Source organism: Moschus berezovskii, chromosome 6 (assembly GCF_049115385.1).
Source record: "Moschus berezovskii isolate FMDL1 chromosome 6, NW_MosBer_1.0, whole genome shotgun sequence".
Lineage (NCBI taxonomy): Eukaryota > Metazoa > Chordata > Mammalia > Artiodactyla > Moschidae > Moschus > Moschus berezovskii.
Genome location: NC_142465.1, coordinates 34,545,545 through 34,572,816, shown reverse-complemented (window position 1 = coordinate 34,572,816; position 27,272 = coordinate 34,545,545). Strand labels below are relative to the sequence as shown.

Below are 27,272 nucleotides of genomic sequence, written 5' to 3'. Positions count from 1 at the left end.
AGTAAGAGGGTGCTGCTCTCTAGTTCTGGTGCATGAGCTTCTCATTGGAATGATTTCTCTTACTCTAAAGTGTAGGCTTTAGAACTTTTGGGGTTCAGTAGTTGTGGCTCAGTAGTTGTGGTTCATGGGCTTAGTTGTTCTACAGCATGTGGGATCTTCCTGGACCAGGGATTGAACCTGTATCTCCTGCATTGGCAAGTGGATTCTTTACCACTGAGCCACCAGGGAAGCTCTGTTGATTTCTTTTAAAGTTCGCTGATTATTCTGCCATCTCAGATCTGCTGTTAGGTCTATGTAGTAAATTTTTCATTTGGGTATTGTATTTTCAGTTAGACTTTCTTTCTAGCTCCATTTTGTCATTTGTTTCTCTACTGAGATTCTCTGTTTGCTGAGTCAGTGTGACATATTTTCCTTTAATTCTTTGAATATGGTTATATTAACTGTTTTAAAGTCTTTAAGTCTACTAACTGAGCCTTCTCAGAATAAGTTTCTTTTGACTGGTGTTTGGGTTTTTTCCTGTATATGAGTGAGTCTTTTTTCTTTTAAAACGTTTAAAAAGTAGATAGTTTAAATCATATATTGTATCAACTTTGGGTTTGTATTAATTTTCTGAGGGTATTTTTAAAAATTAGTCTGAATGTAATGAAGAATCTACTTCCTCCCTGTGTACACTCACTAATCAGCACATTTTTAATTCTAATTTTAACTTTTTAACTTTGCTTTTTAGGGGGTTGTCCCTGCATCTTCAGTGTTTAGTGGTCAGCCAGTGATTTGGACCAGGGTTGTGCTCAAGACATCTCAAACCTATAGAATTTTATCCTCTCCTGATTGATTTGTGTGGAGCACATTGAGTTCGGACAGTTCTGTTTTACATTGACTTTTCTTTCCACTGGCCTCTTGGGTCTCCCCAGTGCACATGCATAGTTTCTCATTTAGTTAAGGATGTGTGAAGAGTTTATTTAACTTTTCTTTTTTTTCTGGCTGCACCACACTGCTTGCAGTATCTCAGTTCCCCAACCAGTGAAAGCATGGAGTTCTAACCACTGGACTGCCAGAGAATTCTCTCTCTAGCTTTACTATGGCTCTTTCATTTATAGGATTTCTCTGATAAATTTCCTGTTTGTTTACCACTCAGTCAACTAAGACTCCAAATTCAGAGGAGCAAAGCAGCAAGTTTTTCATTTCCTACTGAGTTCTGTACTGTAGCTGACAGAGGTTTTTGCCCGCCTTTCCAGATCAAGGCCGCTTTCTCTGGGAATAAAGCTGTTGATTTTCAGGGCCTTCCCTGCCCTAATAGAAGCTATTGTTCACCAGCAGGTGGAAATAGAATGGGAGCAGTCCTAGGCAAAAAGTGTACAGACTCTACTCTTTTGACATAAGGCTCTAGCAGGGTTCTCAATAATTTGTTGTGTGCCTTTGGTTGATTTCCATAGCCCTGAAATGATTGTCCTTGGCAGTTTTATTCAATTTCATTCCTGTGTTTTAAGGAGAGGATTTGCCAGCCTGTTCACCACCTCTTGGGCCTCCCTGGTGGCTCAGCTGGTAAAGAATCTGCCTCTAACGCTGAAGACCTGCGTTTGATCCCTGGGTTGGAAAGATCCCCTGGAGAAGGAAATGACTACCCACTCCAGTATTCTTGCCTGGAGAATTCTGTGGGGCAAGAGTCCCCAGTCCATGGGGTCCCAAAGAGTCAGACACAACTGAAGCGGCTTAACACTTTCACTCCATCTTAGCCTTTCAGCCCAGTTTTTATTGTATTTTATAAAAGCTTTGGGGCTCAAAGGATTAGAAATTGAAACTGATTAGTTATTATAGATTGTTTGACTAGCACTGAGTTAAGTCTACTGATTGATGTGGCTTACTAGTTAACTAGGTAAAAAATGTTTCTGCCAGAAGTCTCCTATGGGCTTACCCTTGGTTTTTGTGTACTGCTTTTTGGACATCTAAATGTTGAAAATCATGAGATAAACAAAAGAACCTGTGAGTGGAACCCATGGCAAATATTTGAGACCCTATTAAATTTACAATGTGAATTTATAGTGGGATAGATATGCATCATTTATTACCTTTTCCTGACTCATCACTGAATTTAGCGCTGGGTGACAGAAAGCCAGCTCTAGGGGTAACCCAAGGTTGGGAATATAGGCTTAGTTGTGATTCTCACAGGTTACTAGTGTATCTTACATTATTCCTAATTCTGTCTCAAAGAGCCTTTAGAGACTAGAGAAGGGTGAGACCAAGCATTGTAATTGTATTTTATATTTTAAGAGTACTGATTTGTTAGATGATTTTATCTCCCAAACTTAATAATGTATCAAAATCATCCTAGATTAAAACAGTTGTTTTGAATCACTATTTTAAGAGTGGTATACTGACTCTTTTTAACAGGTTTGCTAATATTGACTGTTTTAGATGTGAAAACTGTTTGCCTGTCAGTGTCTTGACTATATCAGATTACAATGATAAGAGCAAATTCATATGTAGTGTACTTTTTTTGTTGACTTCATCTCACATTTATATTTAGTTCTTTCTCTTCCTCTTTTCTCCTTTGTAAAACTATTCAGCTATAAAATACCTCCGCATTTGATATTTAAACCTCTGAAACACTAAAATAGCTGACTTGAATTTCATAGTTGATCATATTTGACCATTTCTTTATCCTGTGATATCATGTGCTATCACTTAATTCTTTTGTTACCTTTTGTCTTATACAGAGCTGCCGATATATTTCTCTCTTCCCCTCCCAACCTCAACTTTTTTTCACCTTGTAAAACTGAAATTCTGTACCCATTGAATAGTGACTCCCTATTCTTCCTTCCCACCGCCCCTGATATCCACCATCCTACTTTTGTCTATGAATTTGACCGCTCTTGATAACTCATACAAGGGGCTTGGATGAAGCAGAGAGAATAGAGTAGCTGAGAAACTGAATGATGACAAATCCTGGGGCCAGGCAGACTACAGTTGATGAAAAGGGCCTTCTGGGGTGTAAGGGGGCGGCCCTTGTCATCCCCCTTTGCTCTAGGATAGGTTTGAGGTAATATAGGTACAGAAACAAATCCTCTCTGGAAGAAGATAACCTCACAAATTACTTTTACCATAAATTTTTAAAATTTATGAGTGTTTAGTACACAAAGAAAAATAATTAGAAACATGAGGCAATGAAACAACAGTATGGAACAAGAAGGAATAGAAACAGAAATGACATACAGGAGACCCAAATATTGGACTTATCCCAAACTGACTTAAATATTCTTAAAGTGTTCAAGGAAATAAAGAATACTTGGAGAAATTTAACATAGAACTGGAAATCTTGAAAATCTTATAATCTTGAAAGAATAACATGAACTAAGTTTCTCAACAGAAACAATAAAAGACAGAGGAGTGATATCTTGAAAGGGCTGAATAAAAATAGCTGCCAGTCTACAATTCTACACACATCATTTGCAGTGAAAATATCCTTCTGGAATAGAGAAAAAATAAATGATTTAAACAGAAACAACCCCCCCCCCAAAATAAAACAGAAATCATCGCTATCAGAATCCACTAAGGAAAATTCTAAAGGTATTCTGAATAGAGAAGGATGACCCAGTTGGAGATGCCGGATGGCATGAACAGCAATGAAAACCACAAATTTATGGGCAAATCTAAATGAGTATTGATTGTATAAAAATAATAAGAATGTCTTATTAGTATTTAAATATACATATAAAGGATAATACAAAATCAATGACCCATAAGTTTGGAGGGACATAAGCTTTCTTGCTTTGTCAAGGAAGAGGGTAAAGCTACTAATTAATATTAGGATTTTGCAAGTCAGTAATAGTCAGACACGACTGAGCAACTGAACTGAACTGACATGATCTCCAGGGAAACTAGATACACGGATGTACCTTGAAGATATCATGCTAAGTGAAACAAGCCCATCACAAAAATACAAATATTGTATGATTCCACCTGTATGAGGTATCTAGATTAGTTAAATTCAGAAAAATAGAAGAATGGTGGTTGCTGGGGACTGGGGGATATGGGGTATTGTTCAATAGATTATGAAGTTTTAATTTTGCAAGATGAAAAGACTGCAGGTTGGTTGCACATAAGTGTGAACACACTCAATACAACTGAGCATACATTTAGAAACGGTTAAGATGGTAAATTTTATGGTATGCATTTTTTTTTTTTTTACTGCAGTAGGGAAAAAATAGTGACTAAACTAAAGAAAAATGTTCTGGATGTTGTTGTTGTTCAGTCACTAAGTCATGTTCAACTCTTTGAAACCCTTGTGGACTGCAGCACCCTAGGCTTCCCTGTCCTTCACTAGTTCTCCTGGAGGTTGCTCAAATTCATGTCCATTGAGTTGGTTGGTATTACTGCACTTTTCAGATAGTGTGTTGTTTTTTTATTTTTATTGAAGGTTTTCACTTTCACACATTGGAGAAGGAAATGGCAACCCACTCCGGTGTTCTTGCCTGGAGAATCCCAGGGATGGGGGAGCCTGGTGGGCTTCCGTCTATGGGGTCACACAGAGTCGGACACGACTGAAGTGACTTAGCAGCAGCAGCAGCAACCCTATATCCTCAGATGATGTTTTATAATAAAATATTTTTTTAATTAAGATATGTTCATTGATTTTTAAAAACATAATTAGACATAAGTCTAATAAGACATTGCACACTTCACAGACTACAGCATAGTATAAACATAAGTTTTACATGCATTGAGAAACCAAAAAATTTGTGTGACTTGCTGTATTACAGTATTTACCTTATTGCAGTGGTCTGGAACCAAATCTGCAATACCTCTGAGGTATAGTCTGCAGATCAGTGAACTAAGTGTCTATCTTAAGAAGTTAGGAAAAGGAAAAAAATTCAAAATGTTAAAGGAAATGGGGTGATCCATGAATAATAGATTTCTAATATTTATGATATTTTTTCTTTTTCTTGCTTTATTGTAATTGCTAAGACCACAAGTTGACCAGAAGTAATGAAGCAAGAAAGTTAACTATGTGCTATATGAGATAATGAAGTGTTAATTATCTTGATCTTGTTAATCTTTCCACAGTGTATATACATGTCAGATCATTATGCTGCATACTATAAATAATATAGTATATTGTCAGTTATTCTTCAGTAAAGTTGAGATGAATAAAAAAGAAGTAATAAAGCAAGCATCTTGTCTTGTTTTTTTGACCTCAGAGGAAAAGCTGTCTCAGCATTTCAGCCTGTGTTGATGTTTTCTGTGGGACTTTTTAGGTACCTACCTACCTTTAGAAAGCCCAAAAGAATCTAAACTATTAGAATTAGTGATTTTAACAGTGTTGCTGAATATAAGATCATTTTACAAAAAGCAGTCCCACCTATTTGTATCAGCAATAAGTAGTTGGAAAATGAAATTTTAAAGTAGATGCCGTTTACAATTGTACCAAAAGCATAAAATAGAAATTTAATGAAAGATGTGTAAAAACACTATCAGAAAGTGATAAAGCATTATTGAAAAAAAGAACATTTAAGTTGAAGGAAAATACCACATTCATGGGTTGGAAGACTCAGTATTTTGAAGATAAGTGTCATTCAAAATGGATTTATGTAATAGGTTTAATGCAGTTCCCACTAAGGGCTTCCCTCATAGCTCGGTTCATAAAACATCTGCCTGAAATGCAGGAGACCTGGGTTTGATTCCTGAGTTGGGAAGATCCCCTGGAGAATTAAATGGCAACCCACTCCTTTATTCTTGCCTGGAGAATCCCATGGACAGAGGAGCCTGGTGGGCTACAGTCCATGGGATCTCAAGAGTCAGACTCGATTTAGCGACTAAACCACCAATTCCCGTTAAAAAAAAAACAAAACATTTTTTAAAAAATGTAGTTGGACAAAATGATTCTGAAATGTATATAACACTGCATAGTGCCAAGAATAGCTAAAGAATTCTTGAAGGACAACAGCAAGGTCTGAGAATTTATTGTATCAGATATTAAGATACGACAAAGCCACAGTAATTAAGATAATATGGAATAGCCTTAAGTCAGAAATATAGACAAATGAAGAACAGAGCCTAGAAACAGATCTATTCATATAAGTAGTTTTATTTATTGAAAAGGTGATACTGAAGAACACTGAGGAAAGGATGGTCTTTTTTCTGTTCTGAGACATTTAGAAATCCATATGGTAAAGATGTATCTCTTGTTACTTGTTTAGTCACTCAATCATGTCCGACTCTTTGTGACCTCATGAACTGCAGCACGCCAGGCTTCCCTGTCCTTCACTGTCTCCTGGAGTTTGCTCAGACTCAAGTCCGTTGAGTCATTGATGCCATCCAACCATCTCATCCTCTCATCCTCTTCTCCTCATGCTCTCAATCTTTCCCAGCAACAGTGTCTTTTCCAGTGAGTTAGCTCTTTGCATCAGGTGGCCAAAGTATTTGAGCTTGAGCTTCAGCATCAGTCTTTCCAATGATTATTCAGGGTTGATTACCTTTAGGATTGACTGGTTTGAGCTCCTTACTGTCTAAGGAAGTCTCAAATGACTTCTTACTTTACTACATACCTATAAATCAATTCCAGGGTTTGGGCTATAGATCCAAATATAAATCGCAAAACAGTAAAACTTGTAAATGATAGTTTAGAAAACTATCTTTCCAGACCTGACAGTAAGAAGGACCATTGGTTTTTTATTGTTGTTGTCATTTTTACTTTTTTCCTTAGTAGCATTTTTTAAATGTTTTAATAGACTATTTTTTAGAGCAGTTATAGATTTACAACAAATTGATCAGGAAGTGCAGGGATATGGATTTCTCATATGCCTCCTGCCCTTAAACATACAAAGCCTCACCCATCGTCAACATCCTTCACCAAAATTACATATTTGTTACAGTTGATGAACGTACGCTGATATATCATTATCACTGAAATTCCATAGTCTACATTAGTATTCATTCTTGGTGTTGCACATCCTTTAGGTTTGTACAAATGTACAGTCACAGATATCTACTGGTATTGTATCATTCAGAGTAGTTTAACAGACCTACTGTTAAACTTCTGTGTTTTGCTTATTCAGTCTTTTCATTCCCCTCACCTCTGGCAACCACTGATCTTTTTACTGTCTCCTCATCCAGAATGTTATATAACTGGAATCATACAGTGTGTAGCCTTTTCAAATTGCCTTCTTTCACTTAGTAATATTCCTTCATGTCTTTTGATGGCTCAGTAGCTCATTCCTTTTTAGCACTGACTAGTATTCCATTGTCTGAATGTATCATGCTGTGCTGCTGTGCTTCGTCTTGGTCGTGTCCAACTCTGCGACACCATGAACTGTAGCCCGCCAGGCTCCTCTGTCCATGGGGATTCTCCAGGCAAGAATACTGGAGTGAGTTGCCATGCCCTCCTCCTGGCGATCTTCCCAACCCAGGCATTGAACCCAGGTCTCCCACATTGCAGGCCAATTCTTTACCAGCTGAGCTACCCGGGAAGCCTGAATGTATCATAGTTTATCTGTTTACCCACTGAAGTACATCTTGGTTATTTCCAATTTTTGGCAGTCATAAGTAAAGTTTCTCTAAACATCCACGTTCAGGTTTTGATGTCGTCATAAGTTTTCATCTTCTTTGGTTAAATACCGAATAGTGCAATTGCTGAATCATAGGGTGAGAGGATCCTTAGTTTTATAAGAAAGTACCAGATTGTTTTCCGAAGATGACTATACCATTTTGCATTCCCACTACTGATAAGTGAGAGTTCGTATTGCTCCACATCCTTGCCAGCTTTGATGTTAATCTTCTCAATTTTTGAAATTCTAAGAGATGTGTAGTGGTAGCTCATTTTAATTTGCATTCCCCTAGCTCAACATTCAGAAGACGATCATGGCATCTGGTCCCATCACTTCATGGGAAATAGATGGACAAACAGTGGAAACAGTGTCAGACTTTGTTTTTTGGGGCTCCAAAATCACTGCAGATGCTGATTGTAGCCATGAAATTAAAAGACGCTTACTTCTTGGAAGGAAAGTTATGACCAACCTAGATAGCATATTAAAAAGCAGAGACATTACTTTGCCTACAAAGGTCCGCCTAGTCAAGGCTATGGTTTTTCCCGTGGTCATGTATGGATGTGAGAGTCGGACTGTGAAGAAAGCTGATCACCGAAGAATTGATGCTTTTGAACTGTGGTGCTGGAGAAGACTCTTGAGAGTCCCTTGGACTGCAAGGAGATCCAACCAGTCTATTCCAAAGGAGATCATTCCTGGGTGTTCATTGGAAGGACTGATGCTAAAGCTGAAACACCAATACTTTGGTCACCTCATGCGACGAGTTGACTCATGGAAAAGACTCTGATGCTGGGAGGGATTGCGGGCAGGAGAAGAAGGGGATGACAGAGAATGAGATGGCTGGATGGCATCACCGACTTGATGGACATGAGTTTGAGTGAACTCCGGGAGTTGGTGATGGACAGGGAGGCCTGGCGTGCTGTGATTCATGGGGTCGCGGAGAGTCGGACACGACTGAGCGACTGAACTGAATGACACATGATGTGGCACATCTTTTCATATGAGTACTTGCCATCCATATATTTTCTTTGGTGAGGTGTTTATTAAGGTCCTTGGCCCATTTTTAATTGTATTGTGTCTTATCATTGAGTTTTATGAGTTCTTCATAAATTTTGAATCTTTTGCAAATATTTTCTCCCAGCCTGTGGCTTGTCTTTCATTCTCTTGACAGTGTCTTTTGCAGAGCAGTTTTTAATTTTAACGAGGTCCAACTTACCAATTCTTCTGTCATGTATTGTGCCTTTGGTGTTGTGTCTAAAAAGTCATTGCCAAACCTGAGGTCATCTAGATGTTCTCCTAAATTATCTTCTAGGAGTTTTACAGTTTTATATTACATTTGGGTCTGTGATTCATTCTCAGTTAATTTTTGTGAAAGGTGTAAGGTCTGTGTCTAGATTCATTTTTTGGCATGTGGGTGTCCATTGGTTCTAGCACAGTTTGTTGAAGAAACGATCTTTGGTTCATTTTGTATGCCTTTGTTCCTTTGTCAAAGATCAGTTGATGATAATCCATGTGGGTCTATTTCTGAACTCTGTTTTGTTCCACTGATCATTTGGTTTATTTTTTTCACCAACACTGTACTGTCTGGATTACTGTAGCGTTATAGTGTGTCTTAAAGTTGGTGTCAGTTTCTGAACATTATTCTCTTTCAGTATTGTGCTGGTTATTCTGGGTCTTGCTTCTCCATATAAACTATTTTTTTAAATAAAACAGATTTATTTATTTACTTATTCTTTTATTTATTTATTTTTGGCTGCACTGGGTCTTCGTTATCATGCATGGGCTTTCTCTAGTTGTGGCAAATGGAGGCTACTCTATAGTTCAGTGCATGGGCTTCTCATTGCACTGGCTTCTCTGGTGGCAGAGCATGGGCTCTTGGCACTCAGGCTTCAGTAGTTTGCAACATGAGGGCTCAGTTCAGTTCAGTTCAGTCGCTCAGTCGTGTCCGACTCTCTGCAACCCCATGAATCACAGCACGCCAGGCCTCCCTGTCCATCACCAACTCCCGGAGTTCACTCAAACTCATGTCCACAGAGTCGGTGATGCCATCCAGCCATCTCATTCTCCGTCGTCCCCTTCTCCTTCTGTCCCCAACCTTTCCCAGCATCAGAGTCTTTTCCAGTGAGTCAACTCGTCGCATGAGGTGGCCAAAGTATTGCAGTTTCAGCTTTAGCATCAGTCCTTCCAATGAACACCCAGGATTGATCTCCTTTAGAATGGACTGGTTGGATCTCCTTGCAGTCCAAGGGACTCTCAAGAGTCTTCTCCAGCACCACAGTTCAAAAGCATCAATTCTTCTGCGATCAGCTTTCTTCACAGTCCAACTCTCACATCCATACATGACCATGGGAAAAACCATAGCCTTGACTAGACGGACCTTTGTAGGCAAAGTAATGTCTCTGCTTTTTAATATACTATCTAGGTTGGTCATAACTTTCCTTCCAAGGAGTAAGCGTCTTTTAATTTCATGGCTGCAATCAGCATCTGCAGTGATTTTGGAGCCCAAAAAAATAAAGTCTGACACTGTTTCCACTGTTTTTCCATCTATTTCCCATGAAGTGATGGGACCAGATGCCATGATCTTTGTTTTCTGAATGTTGAGCTTCAAGCCAACCTTTTCACTCTCCTCTTTCACTTTCATCAAGAGGCTTTTGAGTTCCTCTTCACTTTCTGCCATAAGGGTAGTGTCATCTGCATATCTGAGGTTATTGATATTTCTCCCAGCAATCTTGACTCCAGCTTGTGCTTCTTCCAGCCCAGCGTTCCTCATGATGTACTCTGCATATAAGTTAAATAAGCAAGGTGACAATGTACAGCCTTGACGTACTCCTTTTCCTATTTGGAACCAGTCTGTTGTTCCATGTACAGTTCTGACTGTTGCTTCCTGACCTGCATACAGGTTTCTCAAGAGGCAGGTCAGGTGGTCTGGGATTCCCATCTCTTTCAGAATGTTCCACAGTTTATTGTGATCGACACAGTCAAAGGCTTTGGCATAGTCAATGAAGCAGAAATAGATGTTTTTCTGGAACTCTCTTGCTTTCTCCATGATCCAGCGGATGTTGGCAATTTGATCTCTGATGCCTCTGCCTTTTCTAAAACCTGCTTGAACATCTGGGAGTTCAGGTTCACATATTGCTGAAGCCTGGCTTGGAGAATTTTGAGCATGACTTTACTAGCATGTGAGATGAGTGCAATTGTGCGGTAGTTTGAGCATTCTTTGGCATTGCCTTTCTTTGGGACTGGAATGAAGACTGACCTCTTCCAGTCCTGTGGCCACTGCTGAGTTTTCCAAATTTGCTGGCATATTGAGTGCAGCACTTTCACAGCATCATCTTTCAAGAGTTGAAATAGCTCAACTGGAATTCCATCACCTCCACTAGCTTTGTTTGTAGTGATGCTTTCTAAGGCCCACTTGACTTCACATTCCAAGATGTCTGGCTCTAGGTCAGTGATCACGTTATCGTGACTATCTTGGTCGTGAATATCTTTTTTGTACAGTTCTTCTGTGTATTCTTGCCACCTCTTCTTAATATCTTCTGCTTCTGTTAGGTCCATACCATTTCTGTCCTTTATCGAGCCCATCTTTGCATGAAATGTTCCCTTGCTATCTCTAATTTTCTTGAAGAGGTCTCTTGTTTTTCCTATTCTGTTGTTTTCCTCTATTTCTTTGCATTGATCACTGAGGGCTCAGTAGTTGCAGCATATGGGCTCTAGAGTGAAGGTTTGGTACTTGTGGTACAGATGACTTAATTGTTCCATGACATGTGGAATCTTCCCAGACCAGGACCTTAACCTCTGGATCACCAGGGAAGTCCTTCATATAAATCAGTTTGTCAATATTCACAAATTAAATTGCTAGGATTTTGACTGAGATTGCGTTTAATCTGTAGACCAAATTAGGAAGAACTTAAATCTTGACAGTATTGAATCTTCCTATCCATGAACATAGAATATCTCTCCATTTATTTAGTTCTTTCATTTTTTCCCTCAGGTTTATAGTTTACCTCATATGTATCTTATACATACTTTATTAAATTTATACCTTATTTTCTTTGATATGCTAATATATTGCATTTTTAATTTCAAATTTCACTTGTTCATTGCAGTTATATATTAACCTCGTATCCCACAACTTTGTTATAGTCACTTAAATCCAGGAGTTTTTAATAACATTTTAAAAAATTTACCATTGAAAACTTTAAATTTTTGTATAAAAAGTAGAGAGAATAATCTAGTAAACTCCCATAAACCCATAACTCAGGTCCATAATTAACAACACATGTCCAGTTTTTTTCCCCCACCCCCAGTGGATTATTTCAGAGTAAGTTTCTGACATCATCTCAGGGAAGAACTTTTAAAATAGACATAAAAATCACTAACCATAACAGAAAAAAAATTCATGTCAATGCATTATTACATTAAAATTAAGAACTTGTGTTTATCAAAAGGTACAGTCAAGAAATTTAAAAAGACAGGTCACAAGATGGGAAAAGAAATTTGCAAAGCAGTGTGATATTATATACTAAAGCTGAAGATATGCATACCCTATGACTTTTTTTTTTTTACTTTTTCTTTTATTTTGGAGTATAGCCAATTAACAATGTTGTGATAGTTTCAGGTGGAAAGCAAAGAGACTTAGCCATATACATGCATGTATCCATTCTCCCCCAAACTCCCCTACCATCCAGGATGTCACATAACATTGAACAGAGTTCCCTGTACTATATAGTAGGTCCTTGTTGGTTTTCCGTCTTAAATATAGCAGAGTGTACATGTCAATCCCAGACTCCCTAACTATCCTGTCCCCTATCCTTCCCCACCAGCAACCATAAGTTTGTTTTCTAAGTCTGTGAATCTGTTTCTATTTTGTAAATAAGTTCATTTGTATCATTTCCTTTTAGATTCTGCTAATAAGGATGTCATACAATATTTCTGATATTTCTCTTTCTCTGACTTAACTTCACTCAGTATGACAATCTCTAGGTTCATCCATGTTGCTACAGATGGCATTATTTCATTCTTTTTAATGGCTGAGTAATATTCTGTTGTATATATGTACCACATTTTCTTTATCCCTTCCTCTGTCGATGGGCATTTAGGTTGCTTCCATGTCTTGACTGTTGTAAACAACGCTGCAGTGAACATTGTGGTGCATGTATCCTTTCAGACCATGTTGTTGTTGTTTTTTTTTTCAGATACACAACCAGATGTTGGATTGTGGGGTCATTTGGTAGCTCTAGGTTTAGTTTTTTAAGGAACCTCTATACTGTTATGGCAACCCACTCCAGTGTTCTTGCCTGGAGAATCCCAGGGACGGGGGAGCCTGGTGGGCTTCCGTCTATGGGGTCACACAGAGTCGGACACGACTGAAGTGACTTAGCAGCAGCAGCAGCATACTGTTCTCCATAGTGGCTGTACCAACTTAAATTCCCACCAACAGTGTAAGAGGGTTCTCTTCTCTCCACACCCTCTCCAACATTTGTTGTGAGTGGACTTTTTGATGATAGCCATTTTGACTGGTATGAAGTGATATCTCATTGTAGTTTTGATTTGCATTGCTCTGATAATTAGTGATGTTGAACATTCTTTCATGTACCTCTTGGCCATCTGTATGTCTTCTTTGGAGAAATGCCTATGACTTAACTTCCGTTCCTGAGTATACTCAAGAGAAATGCATTTCCAGGTACACCAAGAGACTTGTACATGAATATTCAAAACAGTATTGATTGTACTGGCCAAAAACTATAAGCACCCCTGTTGTCCATCAGCAGCAGATAAGATTAACAATGATGTAATCATACAATAAAATATTATTTAGCAAAGAATAGACTATATTTACTTGTAAGAAGACACATGATCTTACAGGCACTGTAAAGACACACACATAAAGTATTCAGTTCCTTAATTGTAATTTCATATATAATAACTCCATATATTTCACAATAAATTTTTTTTTAAAGAATTTACTAAGACAGATGGACTTAAGCAAGTGTGCTATTTAGGTAGTATGTTTCTTACATTCAGAAGTATAATACTTAAAATCAAGTGTCCATTTTGTGATAATTGTAACAACTCTTTAGCCATAGAAATATTTATAATCAAAGTAGATTATTGATCCATAAGTCATTTTAAGAAAGAAAAGCTGACATATTTAATTCTTATTTGCACAAACGTTAATGAATGAAGAATGACAGATTTTGCAGTGCTGTACATTATGAGGAAAGTCATTATTTTGTTGGAGACAGAAGTATGTAATTAGATTTGTCTTGTTCATCTCTGTAGTTTGAAGTATGGGGATGAGTTGGGATAGAGAAGGAAAACATTCACTATTTTACAGAGCTGGAAGGAACATCCACAGCAAAATCTTTTATAATGACAAGTAGGATATCTCTTAAATCTGAAGAGAAATTAGTTCTACCATATAGGAATTCTAAAAAAAAATTGCTCCTCCTTACTCTCCTTCAACTTCTCGGGAATTCTGCCAGTTAGTGTGCACTGATCTTAGTAACTGAAGGTTTGTTTTACTTTTAAATGTCATAGTTCATAAGTGTTTTAATTTTTTTGACTTATGGAATTGAGTTTCTTTCCTGGATTAGCTGGCAGAATTCTTGAAAATCTGGACCGTGAGGAACAGAAAATAGTTTAAAAAACAAAAATAAAAACCTGTGTGTTCAACTCACCCAGTTCCTGTCTTAAATCCAGAACTATGATATATATTGTAAGGACATCCAAGAGTGATGATTCCATAAAATAGAAGAGCCATTAACTAGAGAAATATTAGCAAAATCTAAAAAGAGGGTTTGACTTGTAAAAGACTAAAAATAGGCCCTTAGTAGGGGAAAGTATGTTTTTCTTCAGACGTAATGTTTTTCTTCAGACTCAGCTCACATAGATGCATATTAGAAGACTTGATTTATTCACAGACTGATTTTCTGGTTTTTGGATTATCTAGTTTCCTTGATTTTACACACACATAAACACACACACACATGTTTTTACTGGCTATCCATCTTTTAGACACACCACAGTTTATTTTTTACTTTCACAAAGGTCAGGAAGAGATTAACAAGTGGAAAGATGAAACTCAGTCAGTCCTTCTCACTACTTGGAAGTAAAAAAAAATTTAGCTAGATATTTTACCTTTTTTTCTATTTTAGTGCCACTTTCCTTAAAAAAAAAAAAAAAAGTTGTCTATAAGCAGATATCAAAATAATTGCCGTGTGGCTTCATAATTTTCTAAATAGCTATTTGAATTCATGTAATCTGTGGATATATGTACAAAGTTTTGCAAATAAAATATTAGTTCAGAGATAATGTAGAATCAGCAAATAACATGTACTGATCTTAGTCATTGAAGATTTAGCTAAGTTCTTTTTTTTTTTAATCATAGTTTTTAAATGCTTTAATCTTTTCGACTTACGAAGTTGAGTTTCTTTTTTGAAACAGTTGGCAGGATTCTGAGAATCTGAAGGACAATATAAAAAAGGAAATAATTTTTTAAATTACGCATTTTATTTCATATATGGGAATACTATTTCCAGACTAGTGAGAGATGACATTGAGACAGAAGAGGTTGAACATTAAAATCAATATTATTGCCTCCTGGCTAGTCTCTCAAATATATCACTAAGAAAATTTTGAAAGGTGGTGCACTAAATTTCCTATCTTCCATTCAACCAGCAAACCTTTTAAATAATGAGACCATTCAAGAACTTTTGGAACTTATAAAATAAAAGCTTATTCTGTTGCATCTGCTTAAAACCTGGGAAAATCTACTAGGAAGAGTAAAGTAGAATTTAATTTCTTGCTTAGTAAAAACCGTGACTTTCCATCAAGCTCTACCTTGAAAAATCACAATTTATTCTAGATGTTAGGAAATTTCCCAATGTAAATGTCTATAAAAAGAGGCACAAAATACATCAGAATATAGTTGAAGAAGCATGCAGAGGAGTAAAGAAAAAAATTAATCAGCTTTTAAGCCTAGATGACTTGCTTAGGAATTCCCTGCTGGTCCAGTGATTAGAACTCGTGCTCACTGCTGAGGGTGTGGGTTCATTCAGACCCTGCTTGGGGGGAACTAAGGTCCCACAGGCCTTAACAACACGGGCAAGAAACAAACAAAACAAAAGGCTAGATGATAAATGTCAGCAGAAATAACAGAAAGGTAGAAAGCTGTTTTCTTTCATCAAGGACCCACTTAGCAGATTGGTTGTTGAAGTGTGGGTTTCTCTGGACATTTAAGCTACATTAATTACCTGAAATGATTAAGAAGACCAGTTGATGAGACCCCTTACAACCTACTAAGAGTATTTTTTGTGTTAGGCCATTGTCAACTAGGATGGAGGTTTCTTAAATAACTTTTAACAACTTAGTATATTTTAAAAGCGTTAGCATTTCAGAAAGCTACAACAGTACACTATAGTAGAAATAAAGCAAACTAGAAATCTTACAAAATGGCACTTTGACGTAGTTGCTTTTCTTAATTTCCCATCTCTGATTTGCTTCCCTTCTAAGCCTGATTCCCCTTTATTTATACATAATCCCCCCACCTTTTAAAATTGGTGTCTTATTTCTTACACAAAATAGTCATAATTCTTCCAAGCTTAGGTGGTAAGTGGACAGAAGAAAGAATTATCACCTAGGAAGCTGAAGTTGGTGGGATCTTCAATTCTGAAGTTGTGAATACACTCCTAGGCTTTAGCAGTAGTGCCTGTGACAGTCTTCTTTTCCTTGCACTCACATTTGTACAATATAACCCCCATCCCTATGTGTGCCTTTAGTTCATGTGAAGAAAATGAACTCCACTATGTGGACTATTCTCAAAATTGGCATGGGAAAAAGCAATTGCAAGAGACTAACTATTTTCTTTTAGGTGGTTGAGTACTAAGGAAAACTTCAGATGCTTTCATTGTTCATGAGATAACACTTCTGGTACGTTGCCTCTGCTTTTGAGTTTGCTTTTTAATTTTTAAGAGGGAGTTGATACAGTTTGAGAAAATATGACAAGTGATTATCACACTTGTTAGGTTGTCTAGGGTTCCTCACCCTGGTCTTCTCTGCATTTAATTGGCTCTTAAATGTATGGTCTGACTTTGGCCATGGTGAAATGTGAATAATTTTGTTATCCAGCTTGTTTCATGTATGTATGAGGAATATCAGGGAGCAATAACAAATATCTGAGATCCTTGGAAGAAACATGATATACCGCCTTTTTGTTGAAATAATGCAACTTGAGAACTGGTATATTTGATGAGTTTCAGCACTAATGGATAGCATAAAACTTGGACTCAGTCTTTGATTCTGCAGTAGGTTTCTCACTGCAGACTTTGGGTACAGAATAGTACCATAACTGATTTTTCTTATTGTAAAGTTAAGAGAAGGTACTTTGGAAGGGATCATATTTCCGTCTTTCTCTTTGCTTGTCAGATTGAATAATACAGTAATTTACCATCTTGTCAGTGAAAAAATACATAAACAACCTAAAACAACAGGTTTTTAGTTGTTAAATTCAAAGACACACATTCAATAACCCCTGTGAGAATCCTTAGACCTACTCCATGCCTGGGAAGCTCCCTCTATGCTTCTCTCTACTGTAAGTAGCCAGGAATTTGGGGGGACAGACTTTTCCATGAAAGAAACAATCTTCTCATTGATAATCAGATTGAATTCATTTCAGTACTTTCAGAGAGCCTTACCATGTCTTCATAATATTAATTCTGCTAAATATTTTTAGGTAGAATGCCAAGTAGTAAAGCTTTTAATAAACTCCACCTCATTTGTTATGGTGAGGGTCTAGGATGTGCATTTGATGTTGTTCAGTCTCTAAGTCGTGTCCCATTCTTTGTGACCCCATGAACTGCCCCACACCAGGCTCCCCTGTTCTTCACTGTCTCCCAGAGGTTGTTCAGATTCATGGTTATACTATCTAACATCTCATCATCTGCCACCCCTTTTCCTCCTACCCTCAATCTTTCCCAGAATCAGGGTCTTTTCCAGTGAGTTGGCTTTTCGCATCAGGTGGCCAGAGTATTGGAGCTTTAGCTTCAGCATCAGTCCTTCCAATGACTATTCAGGGTTGATTTCCTTTAGGATTGACTGATCTGATCTCCTGCAGTCCATGGGACTCTCAAGAGTCTTCTCCAACACCACAGTTCGAAAGCATCAATTCTTCGGTGCTCAGCCTTCTTTATGGTCCAATTTTCACATTTGTAAATGACTGCTAGAAAAACTGTAGTTTTGACTATACAGACCTCTCTTGGCAAAGTGATGCCTCTGCTGTTTAATACACTGTCTAGATTTGTCCTAGCTTTACTTCCAAGGAGCAAGTGTCTTTTAATTTTGTGTCTGCAGTCATTGTCTGCAGTGATTTTGGAGTCCAAGAAAATAAAATCAGTCACAGTTTTCATTTTTTCTCCATCTGTTTGCAATGAAGTGATGGGACTGTATGCCATGATCTTAGTTTTTTGAATGTTGAGTTTTAAGCCAGCTTTTTTACTCTCCTCTTTCACTCTCATCAGGAGGCTCTTTAGTTCCTCTTCACTTTCTGCCATTAGAGTGACATGGAATTGCTGTATCATGATAATTATATCTTCAGTTATTTAAGGAGCCACCATATAGCTTTCCATAGCAGTTGTATCATTTTACATTCCCACCAGCAATGTATGACTGTTCCAGTTTCTCCACATCCTCACCAATGCTTGTTTTCTCTCTTCCTTTCCTCCCTCCCACTTCCCTCTGTCCCTTCCTGTTTGCCTGCCTTTCTTCCTGCCATCCTCAGAGTTGTGAATATAATCAGAACTTTTAACCAAATTAATTATGAAATACAGTATGGTCTTCATGTTAAATTATTAATTTAAAACAATTAGACTGTGTTTCAAAGTTTGTTGAGATATGTGTTCAGTTATAAGGAAGACATAGAGATAGATGTCCAACAGACACATAAAAAGGTGCTTAACCTCAGTCATCAGGAAAATGCAGCTCAAACCATAATGTGCTACTACCCACACCTGTAAGAATAGTTATTATTAAAAAGACAAGAAATAACAAGTGTTGGCCAGGAAATATAGAACTATTCATCAGTTCAGCTTCTGGTTATGTATCCAAAGAAAGCAAAAACATTAACTTGAAAAGACACATGCACCCCCATGTTCATTGCAGCATGATTTACAATAGCCAAGATATAGAGACAACCTGAGTGTCTTCATGTGGTGGAAGAATGAATAAAGGATGTGGTCTGTGTTTACACAATGGAATACTATTCAGCCATAAAAAGGAGATCTTGCCATTTGGGACACCATAGATGGACCTTGAGGACGTTATCCTGAGTAAAATAAGTCAGAGAGTGACAAGCCATATGATCTCACTTGTATGTGGGATCTGAAACTTACAGAGGAAAAGAGCTCATAGATACAGAGAACAGATTGATGGTTATCAAAGATGTTGGGTAGGAGGAGTGCCAAATGGGTAAAGGGGGTCAAAAAGTACAAACTCCCGATTATAAAATAAATAAGTCCTAGGAATATAACGTACAGCATGGTGACTCTAGTCAGTAACACCGTATTGCATATTTAAAAGTTGCTAAGAGAATATAGTGTCAGACTTTATTTTTTGGGGCTCCCAAATCACTGCAGATGCTGATTGCAGCCATGAAATTAAAAGACGCTTTTTCCTTGGAAGGAAAGTTATGACCAACCTAGATAGTATATTAAAAAGCAGAGACATTACTTTGCCAACAAAGGTCCGTCTAGTCAAGGCTATGGTTTTTCCCGTGGTCATGTATGGATGTGAAAGTTGGACTGTGAAGAAAGCTGAGCACCGAAGAATTGATGCTTTTGAACTGTGGTGCTGGAGAAGACTCTTGAGAGTCCCATGGACTGCAAGAAGATCCAACCAGTCCATTCTAAAGGAGATCAATCCTGGGTGTTCATTGGAAGGACTGATGCTAAAGCTGAAACACCAATACTTTGGCCACCTCATGCGACGAGTTGACTCACTGGAAAAGACTCTGATGCTGGGAGGGATTAGGGGCGGGAGGAGAAGGGGACGACAGAGAATGAGATGGCTGGATGGCATCACCGACTCGATGGACATGAGTTTGAGTGAACTCCGGGAGTTGGTGATGGACAGGGAGGCCTGGCGTGCTGTGATTCATGGGGTCACAAAGAGTCGGACACGACTGAGTGACTGAACTGAACTGAAGAGAATGTATCCTAAAGTTCTTATCACAAGAAAAAAGTTTCCCTTAACTGTGTATGTTGATAGATATTAACTAGACTTTTTGTGATCAATTCACAGTATATACAAATATCAAATCATGCTACATACCTGAAAGTACGTACTATAATGTTATATATGTGTGTGTCATTTATACCTCAGTTAAAAAAAAGAAAACTTGTTCAAGTCTGATTTGATACATGTGATAGTCAGACTCAGGTATTTCTATGTTGTCCTCATTGAAACAACTTTTGCCTGATTTTTGAAGCCAGTGAAAACAATATGTTTTCTAATGTTTACAAATATGTCAGTGATACTATCAATAGCATACTTTATCCACTAAAACTAGTGTTTGTCACTCAGTTGTGTCTGATTCTTTGCGACCCCTGGACTATAGTCTGTCAGGCTTCTCTGTCCATGGAATTCTCCAGGCAAGAATACTAGAATGGGAGCTGTTCCTCCTTCAGGGGATCTTTCCATCCCATGGATCAAACCCAGGTCTTCTGCATTGCAAGCAGATTCTTGACCATCTGAACCATCAGGGAAGCCTGCAAAATGTTCCTAAATGTGTGGTATTTGAAATAATTCCAAGGAACTTGTGAGATGGTTCCTGATAGAATGAAATAGATGATAATCTCAAGGGTTCCTCATATCCTTTTTCTTGCCTGAATATAATATTTAACTTCAGTTTTTTTTCTTTAAAAATTTATGATCTTCTATCATAGGGTAGGTGCAAAAGGATGAGATCTTACCTTATTTACTAACAGTGGAATTAAGTAAATCTTAGACTTTCTTTGCATGAAAAAATAAGAGAACTGTTAAATCACTAAATATTGTTGGTGGGAATTAAAATTTATTTTCCCTATAATGTTGAGAGGTACTTAAGCTCCATTTCTTTGAAGCAGGGTTTTTTTAATCTACTGAGTTTGTTAGTGTAAGTAAAAAGACAATATTAGCTGGTGAATAGACAAGTTAAGATGTTAAATTATTGCTTTCCCATTTTGGCAAACTCATGATTTAGAATATAAATACAAAATGGGCATTTGTACCCCGGGGGGCCGACCTGTCCAGACTGCAAGTCAGACTACAGGTTTCTTGCCTTGGGCTTCTGGTTGAGTTTGGCTGTTGGGCAGCATAAGGCAGGAGACCAGAGGCAGGGAGGAGAGTGAGATAGGAGTATCTGTTCCCCTAGTCTTTCCCTGAAGGGTCACTGTGGGCTTACTGTGTCCTCTGATTAAAGGACTGTTATCCTATGGCCATCTCCACACCAAATGAAACAAAGATGAAAGAGCCCTCTGTCTCCGGATTCCAGTAATTGCTCCCTCCTTACCGTCTTTAAAACCTCCAGTAGCAATATACATGGCTATTCTTAGCCAAGGAGTACTGTGCTCTCTCTTGTGGTTTCCCTACTCCCTACCAGCACCTTCGAAAATAGTCCCTTCATTAAACTCTCTTCACATTTCCCAGTCTCAATGTGCTGTTTGTTTCCTGCTGAGATCCTGACTGAAATAGCTTCTGTATGTATTTTTAATCATTATCCCAACTGGTATGCCAGATAAACTCTAATAATACACTAATTTAGGGGAGGTGATCACTGAAAGTGTTTGCAGAACTACCCTTTGTTTTCACTGCGCTTCGTCTAGTGTGTTGTTAAACCGAAAAAAGTAAAAGGTGTTAGATGATGTATAAGAAGTTAGTGATACCAATAGCTTATTTAAATATAGGTCCCAAAATGCTGTTTTAAGTATCCCCTTTTGGGATGGGATGGGGAGGGAGGTGGGAGGGGGGTTCAGGATGGGGAACACATATACACCCATGGCTGATTCATGTCAATGTATGGCAAAAACTACTACAATATTGTAAAGTAATTAGCCTCCAATTAAAATAAAAAGAAAATAAAATTAAATATCCTCTCTTAAGAATCTGCTGCCAGTGCAGGAGATGTAAGAGATATGGGTTTGATCCCTGGGTCAGGAAGATCCCCTGGAGAAGGAAATGGCACCCAACTCCAGTATTCTTGCCTGGGAAATCCTTTGGACAGAGGAGCCTGGTGGCCTATAGTCCATAGGGTCGCAAAGAGTCAAACACAACTGAGCATTTAAGCACCTTTTCCTAAAAGAGATTGGTGGTTGGATTCTTCGCTAAGATTACTGATGTTCTTTGTATCATCTCAGCGCTCATTAATGTGTCTTTGAGAGATAGTACAGTTGACCCTTGGATAATATGGGGGTTAAAGGTGCTGACCCCAGAGTGCAGTGGAAAATCCTTCCAGTTAGGCCTTAGTGTCCGCAGTTCTGCATCCGTGGATTCAACCAACTGCAGATTGTGTATGCTGTAGTACTCACCATTGAAAAATATCTGTGTATAAGTACACCTGGGCAGTGTTCAAAGGTCAGCTGTACTTAACAGCAGTTAAGTTATATCATCTGGATAACTTAAGGCAATTCTGAAAAGGTTGCTCAATAGTATTTTAGCTGTGTAAAATTTTAATCTGTATATACTATGTTTCTTTGCAGTTAATAAAGATAATTCAGTGTTAACCGTATTAGGTCATCATCTAGACAATTCAGGTTTTAAGTATTGAGTTTGTGTAAATGTAACCTGATTTTTCCTTTGGGTAACAATGACGAAACTGCCAGTATTACAGAGGTTAAAAGTTAATTCACAATTCAATGGTAATTGGCAAGTGTACTTTCTCTTGGAATGACACAGGCTCTATTCATATCCTCTTTTCTACTTTTAGAAGCAAAATACTGTTATCATTCTGACGTATAAATTATCAATCTTCTGCAGCAACTAGGAGGTATTATATAAAACACAGGATAAAGATTGAGCTATAAAACAGGCTTTAATTAAAACATCTGTAGTAATACTAAAAGAATTTGGAAAGTGTACTAGAATATTACTGTATTTTTTATACTCCCATCTTATTCTGTTCAGACTGCTCTAACAAAATACTACAGACTGAGTAGCTTATAAACAATAGAAATTTACTTCTCACAGTTCTAGAGGCTGGAAATCTGAGATCAGAGTGCCAATATGGTCTAGTGAGGGACTTCTGGGTTGCAGACTTCTCATTGTGTCCTCACATGGTGGCAGAGGTCTCTATGGGATCTTTTTAATAAGAGCACTGATCCCATTCATGAGAACTCTGCTCTTCGAAGGCCTCACCTATTAATACCATCACTTTAGGATTTCAGCGTATGAATTTGGAGGTGAAAATACAAACATTCAGACTATAGCAACCCCTTTTCTCAAATTTTCCCCTTTTACTTGCTTTGTTGATATTTGACCCCCAAAGTACTCCCAAGTATGGTAGCTTGGATCTGCAGTGTTGATACCGCTTGAGAGTAAAAATCTCAGGCCACACATCAGACTCTTGAATCAGAACCTGCTATTTAACTTGAGATTCCCCCAATGATAAGTATACCCATCACAATTTGAGAAACACTCTAGCTATTTCCTAGGATCACATCTCATTAGAGTAAAACAAAGTTATCAAGTGTAAAAACTGAGGTAATTTGTTGATCACATAGTCATGGGTAAAGAAACTGATTAAATTCACAGATAGCTTTTTCTTTCTAAGTGCAAACTCTTTTCTATAATTTCTTACATTGAACTAAGTTTTCCCATTTATGCTGTTAATATAAACCCTGGTACATTGCTTTATCATATATTATATTGGGAACACAAGCAAATATATTTATGAAATTCATAGTCTTAAGAATGTGACGTGTGTGTTGCAGTCTAGAAGATGGAAAGTACTTTTATGTGTTGTTATTATTAATGTTATAGAAGCTCTCATTTTCACATATTCAGATTTGTTAGTGTTAAATTTTACCTTGAGGAGCTATTTACTTACAGTAATTTTAGAGGACCTTTTATATTAGGATAGTTAGAGATATCAAGGATTACTGTACAGTCTAATATAATTGATTTCAATTTTTTTCTCAAGCTGTGACAATTTCTACTAAAATCAAATTTAATTTCACAGTTTGAATGCAAAGGTAGTTATCAGTTATATAATAGAATTTGCAAAATAACAACTAAGTTCTGTTTAGTTATTAGCTGTTTATGGGAGAAAAGCAGCTAGTATTGGCCCTTACTTTTGTAGGCTGTTACGTTAGTTTTGGACCCTGTTGAATATATTTTTTCCTTCTCATTCTTTCAGATTCATCAGGATTCATTTTTGATTTGCAGTCCAATACTGTACTGGCCCAAGGAGGAGCTTTTGAAAACATGAAAGAAAAGGTATGTCTAATTACTGTGGATAGGGAACTTGAATGTCTTGTTAAAATTTAGGTACTAATAAAATCATTGGCAACAAACTCATTAAGAAAGTGAAAATTAAGAACAAAACTGTATGAATGCCACTGTATATCAGAGAGTAACTACCATGAAGGTTTTGAGGAATCAGCCTGTTAAGTATGAACAATTTTCTTTATATGTATCCATATACATGTATTTATTCTAAATTCTCTTGGACATCTTAATATTAATTAATACAACAGTATGTATATGGCTGAGTGTGTATCTAATTTGCTAACATTCTTTAAGGAATAGTCTTGAGTAGGATTGTCCTATTCACTTGAAGAGGATTTTTAAGACCAGGAGACTTTAGAGCAAGAAGAGAAATTGTCTAAGTAACGTATCTTTGGAAGGGAACCAGGTTGCCTTTAGTAATATAACCCTTTATGAGCTATATTGAGAAAAAACATAAAACAAAAGCTTTACATGTGTTCTCCATCTCTTTTAAAAAGTAAATTGTTGATTCTGGAGTCATAGATATATATCGGTTCAATAATATAAACAATGTTGCATTTTCAGTTATGAGAATTTTACCTTTATCATTGAATCTGTAAGTTTTGCCTAAAGCCCATTTTCTAGTGATCATGGTAATTTTTTGCTCATCTCAAAAATGTATATTATGAATTCATGCTCTTTGAATTATAGATTATATACTGTCCCACTTGTATAGTTTTATACTTTATCATTGTTCAATTAAGCCTGAAAGAAAAAAACTTATAGAATGACATGAAAGCAAGTGTACTAAAAAAGACTTAGGTCCTAATACAGATTCTGCTAATAATTTGAACAAGATACTTTACTTCTCTTCATCTGTAAAAGGGCTTCCTTTTCAAGCAATATGGCAGACTAGATATCCTGAAAACATTTCTAATGTAAAATGCTTACAAGTACAGAATGAAAATGATATACATCATTTTAAATGCATACCTAAGGAATTCCCCGGTGGTCCAGTGGTTAGGACTCCATTTTCATTGCTAAGGGTCCAGATTTAATCCCTGGTCTGGGAACTAAGAATCCTGCAGGCTACATGGCGCAGCCAAAAAAGAAAAAAAGCATAGCTGAACACAAGAAGGGAAATCCCTAGGGGCCAAAAATATAGAAGAAACTAAAAAGCTGAATGGTAAATCTGAGCTAGGTAACTCTGATATGTTTTGCCAGTCTCAGTACTAAATGGGTTTTTCCCACACAGGCCCCAGATTTAGCACAAAGCTTGTCCTAGGTTAGAAATTTGAACTGAGATCTTATATGAGATCCTGAAAATGTTTCATCTTCAGGGAAAGGTAAACTAGAACAAATCTTCCCACTGAATATTCTTACTGTAAATGTTCAGAGGAATGTAGTGAAAATGAATTCAACTTTTTTCATTAGTAGTAATATTATATTCTATAATTATTTTATGAATATTCATTGGAAGGACTGATGCTGAAGCTGAAACTCCAATACTTTGGCCACCCGATGAGAAGAACTGACTCATTTGAAAAGACCCTGATGCTGGGAAAGATTGAAGGCGGGAGGAGAAGGGGATGACAAGAGGATGAGATGGTTGGATGGCATCACTGACTCAATGGACTTAAGTCTGAGTAAACTCCAGGAGTTGGTGATGGACAGGGAGGCCTGACATGCTATAGTCCATTGGGTCACAAAGAGCTGGACACGACTGAGCAACTGAACTGGACTGTTCAGAAATTCTACTAGTGATTATATATACAATAGAGATATCCTCTCACTGTTCACTGAAGACTTTTTTTCTTTTTTTTAACAATTTGCTAAGCATTGTCATAAGCATTCAGTAAATAAGCATAAGTGTAGGAATATTTACTATGGCATTTTTCATAGTAGCCAAACACTGGAAGAATGTAAATGTCTATCAACAGAAAAATGATTAAATTGTCTATATTCACACAATGGAAATGCTATTTAGCAGTTAAAATAAATTACTGATAAATAATAATGAGATGCATTTACCAACTTGAAAAACCAAATTAAAAATAGATATGTATGATGTGATATGTAATGCAAACAATAATGTGTCTTACCCTTGGATACAGACATACATTGTAAAAGTACAAAAACAAATATCGAAATAATACCAAATTCAAGGTATAAATCTCTGTGGAGAGGAGGGAAAAGGGGTTTATAAAAAGCTTCATGGGCACTTCAGTTGCATGTATTTTATTTTATTAAACTGGCTATCATAGTGAGTGTTCATTATTTTTTATACACCTGAAATAGTTTATAATAATTTAAATGATATTTATAGCATTATTATACAATTAAATGATATGAAATAAATGTTTGAAAAATGCTGTACAAAAATCTAAGTTATTATTGGTGGTCTATTCTGGTGGTTCGTTAAACTTTGCTCCTTTCTCTATAGTATGCTAAAAATGAGGAAATGTTGATGCTAAATTAATACCTGATACCTGAATTACACCACCCTGAAATAACATCTGGCACAAATCCTCTGTTTCTGCAAATGTTCTGCTTTTCCTAAGTTTTAGAGTTAATTTTTTATGTGCTGGCATCATTCATATTAATCATCCCAGTGAGATGGTTGTATGCACTCTCACTGATACTAAAGTGATGTGATACACCTTGTTAAAGATGAAATGGTACCCTTACTGTTGTTATTCTCTGTAATAGACCTCAGTTTCCAACTGATCTACTGATATTAGAATTAAATGACCTTATCTTCTTTTTCAGATAAATGCAGTGCGTGCAATAGTTCCCAATAAGAGTAACAATGAAATTATCCTGGTTTTGCAGCACTTTGATAATTGTGTGGACAAAACAGTACAAGCATTCATGGAAGGTAACCCTAGCTCAATATTTTTATAAGTTCATATTTGTTCAACTAGAAGTTGCTTCAGATTTCTATAACATTTATTCAGCAGTCTGGTATTTTATAGATGATATAGCGGGTCCTGTGTGGTTTTTAAAGTTATCTTTTAAAGCTCCGTATTTCAGCCCTAGAGGTAATTCATTCATAAGCTATATGATACCTGGAATAAGAGACAAGCAGAGAAGACTCCATCATTTTATTCAGAGTGTTTTCTAATAACAGTTAAGAAGAAATTAGGTAGCCAGTGATATAAGGGACTTGATTGGAGTTGGGTTGAATAAGAATTATTGGATGTGGAGAGAAAGGAACCCTCTTACACTGTTGGTGGGAATGCAAACTAGTACAGCCACTATGGAGAACAGTGTGGAGAT

At 37.1% G+C, this 27,272-nt stretch overlaps 1 protein-coding gene across 1 annotated transcript in view; it reads left to right on the top strand.

Annotated features, from left to right (window-relative positions):
- Positions 1-27,272, top strand: part of SPATS2 (spermatogenesis associated serine rich 2) — a 69,218-nt gene that overhangs the window by 10,081 nt on the left and 31,865 nt on the right. The window contains exons 2-3 of the mRNA XM_055394514.2: positions 23,923-24,002; positions 26,763-26,871. Coding sequence (XP_055250489.1) covers positions 23,923-24,002; positions 26,763-26,871 — 189 coding nt within the window. The remainder of the gene's footprint in view (positions 1-23,922; positions 24,003-26,762; positions 26,872-27,272) is intronic.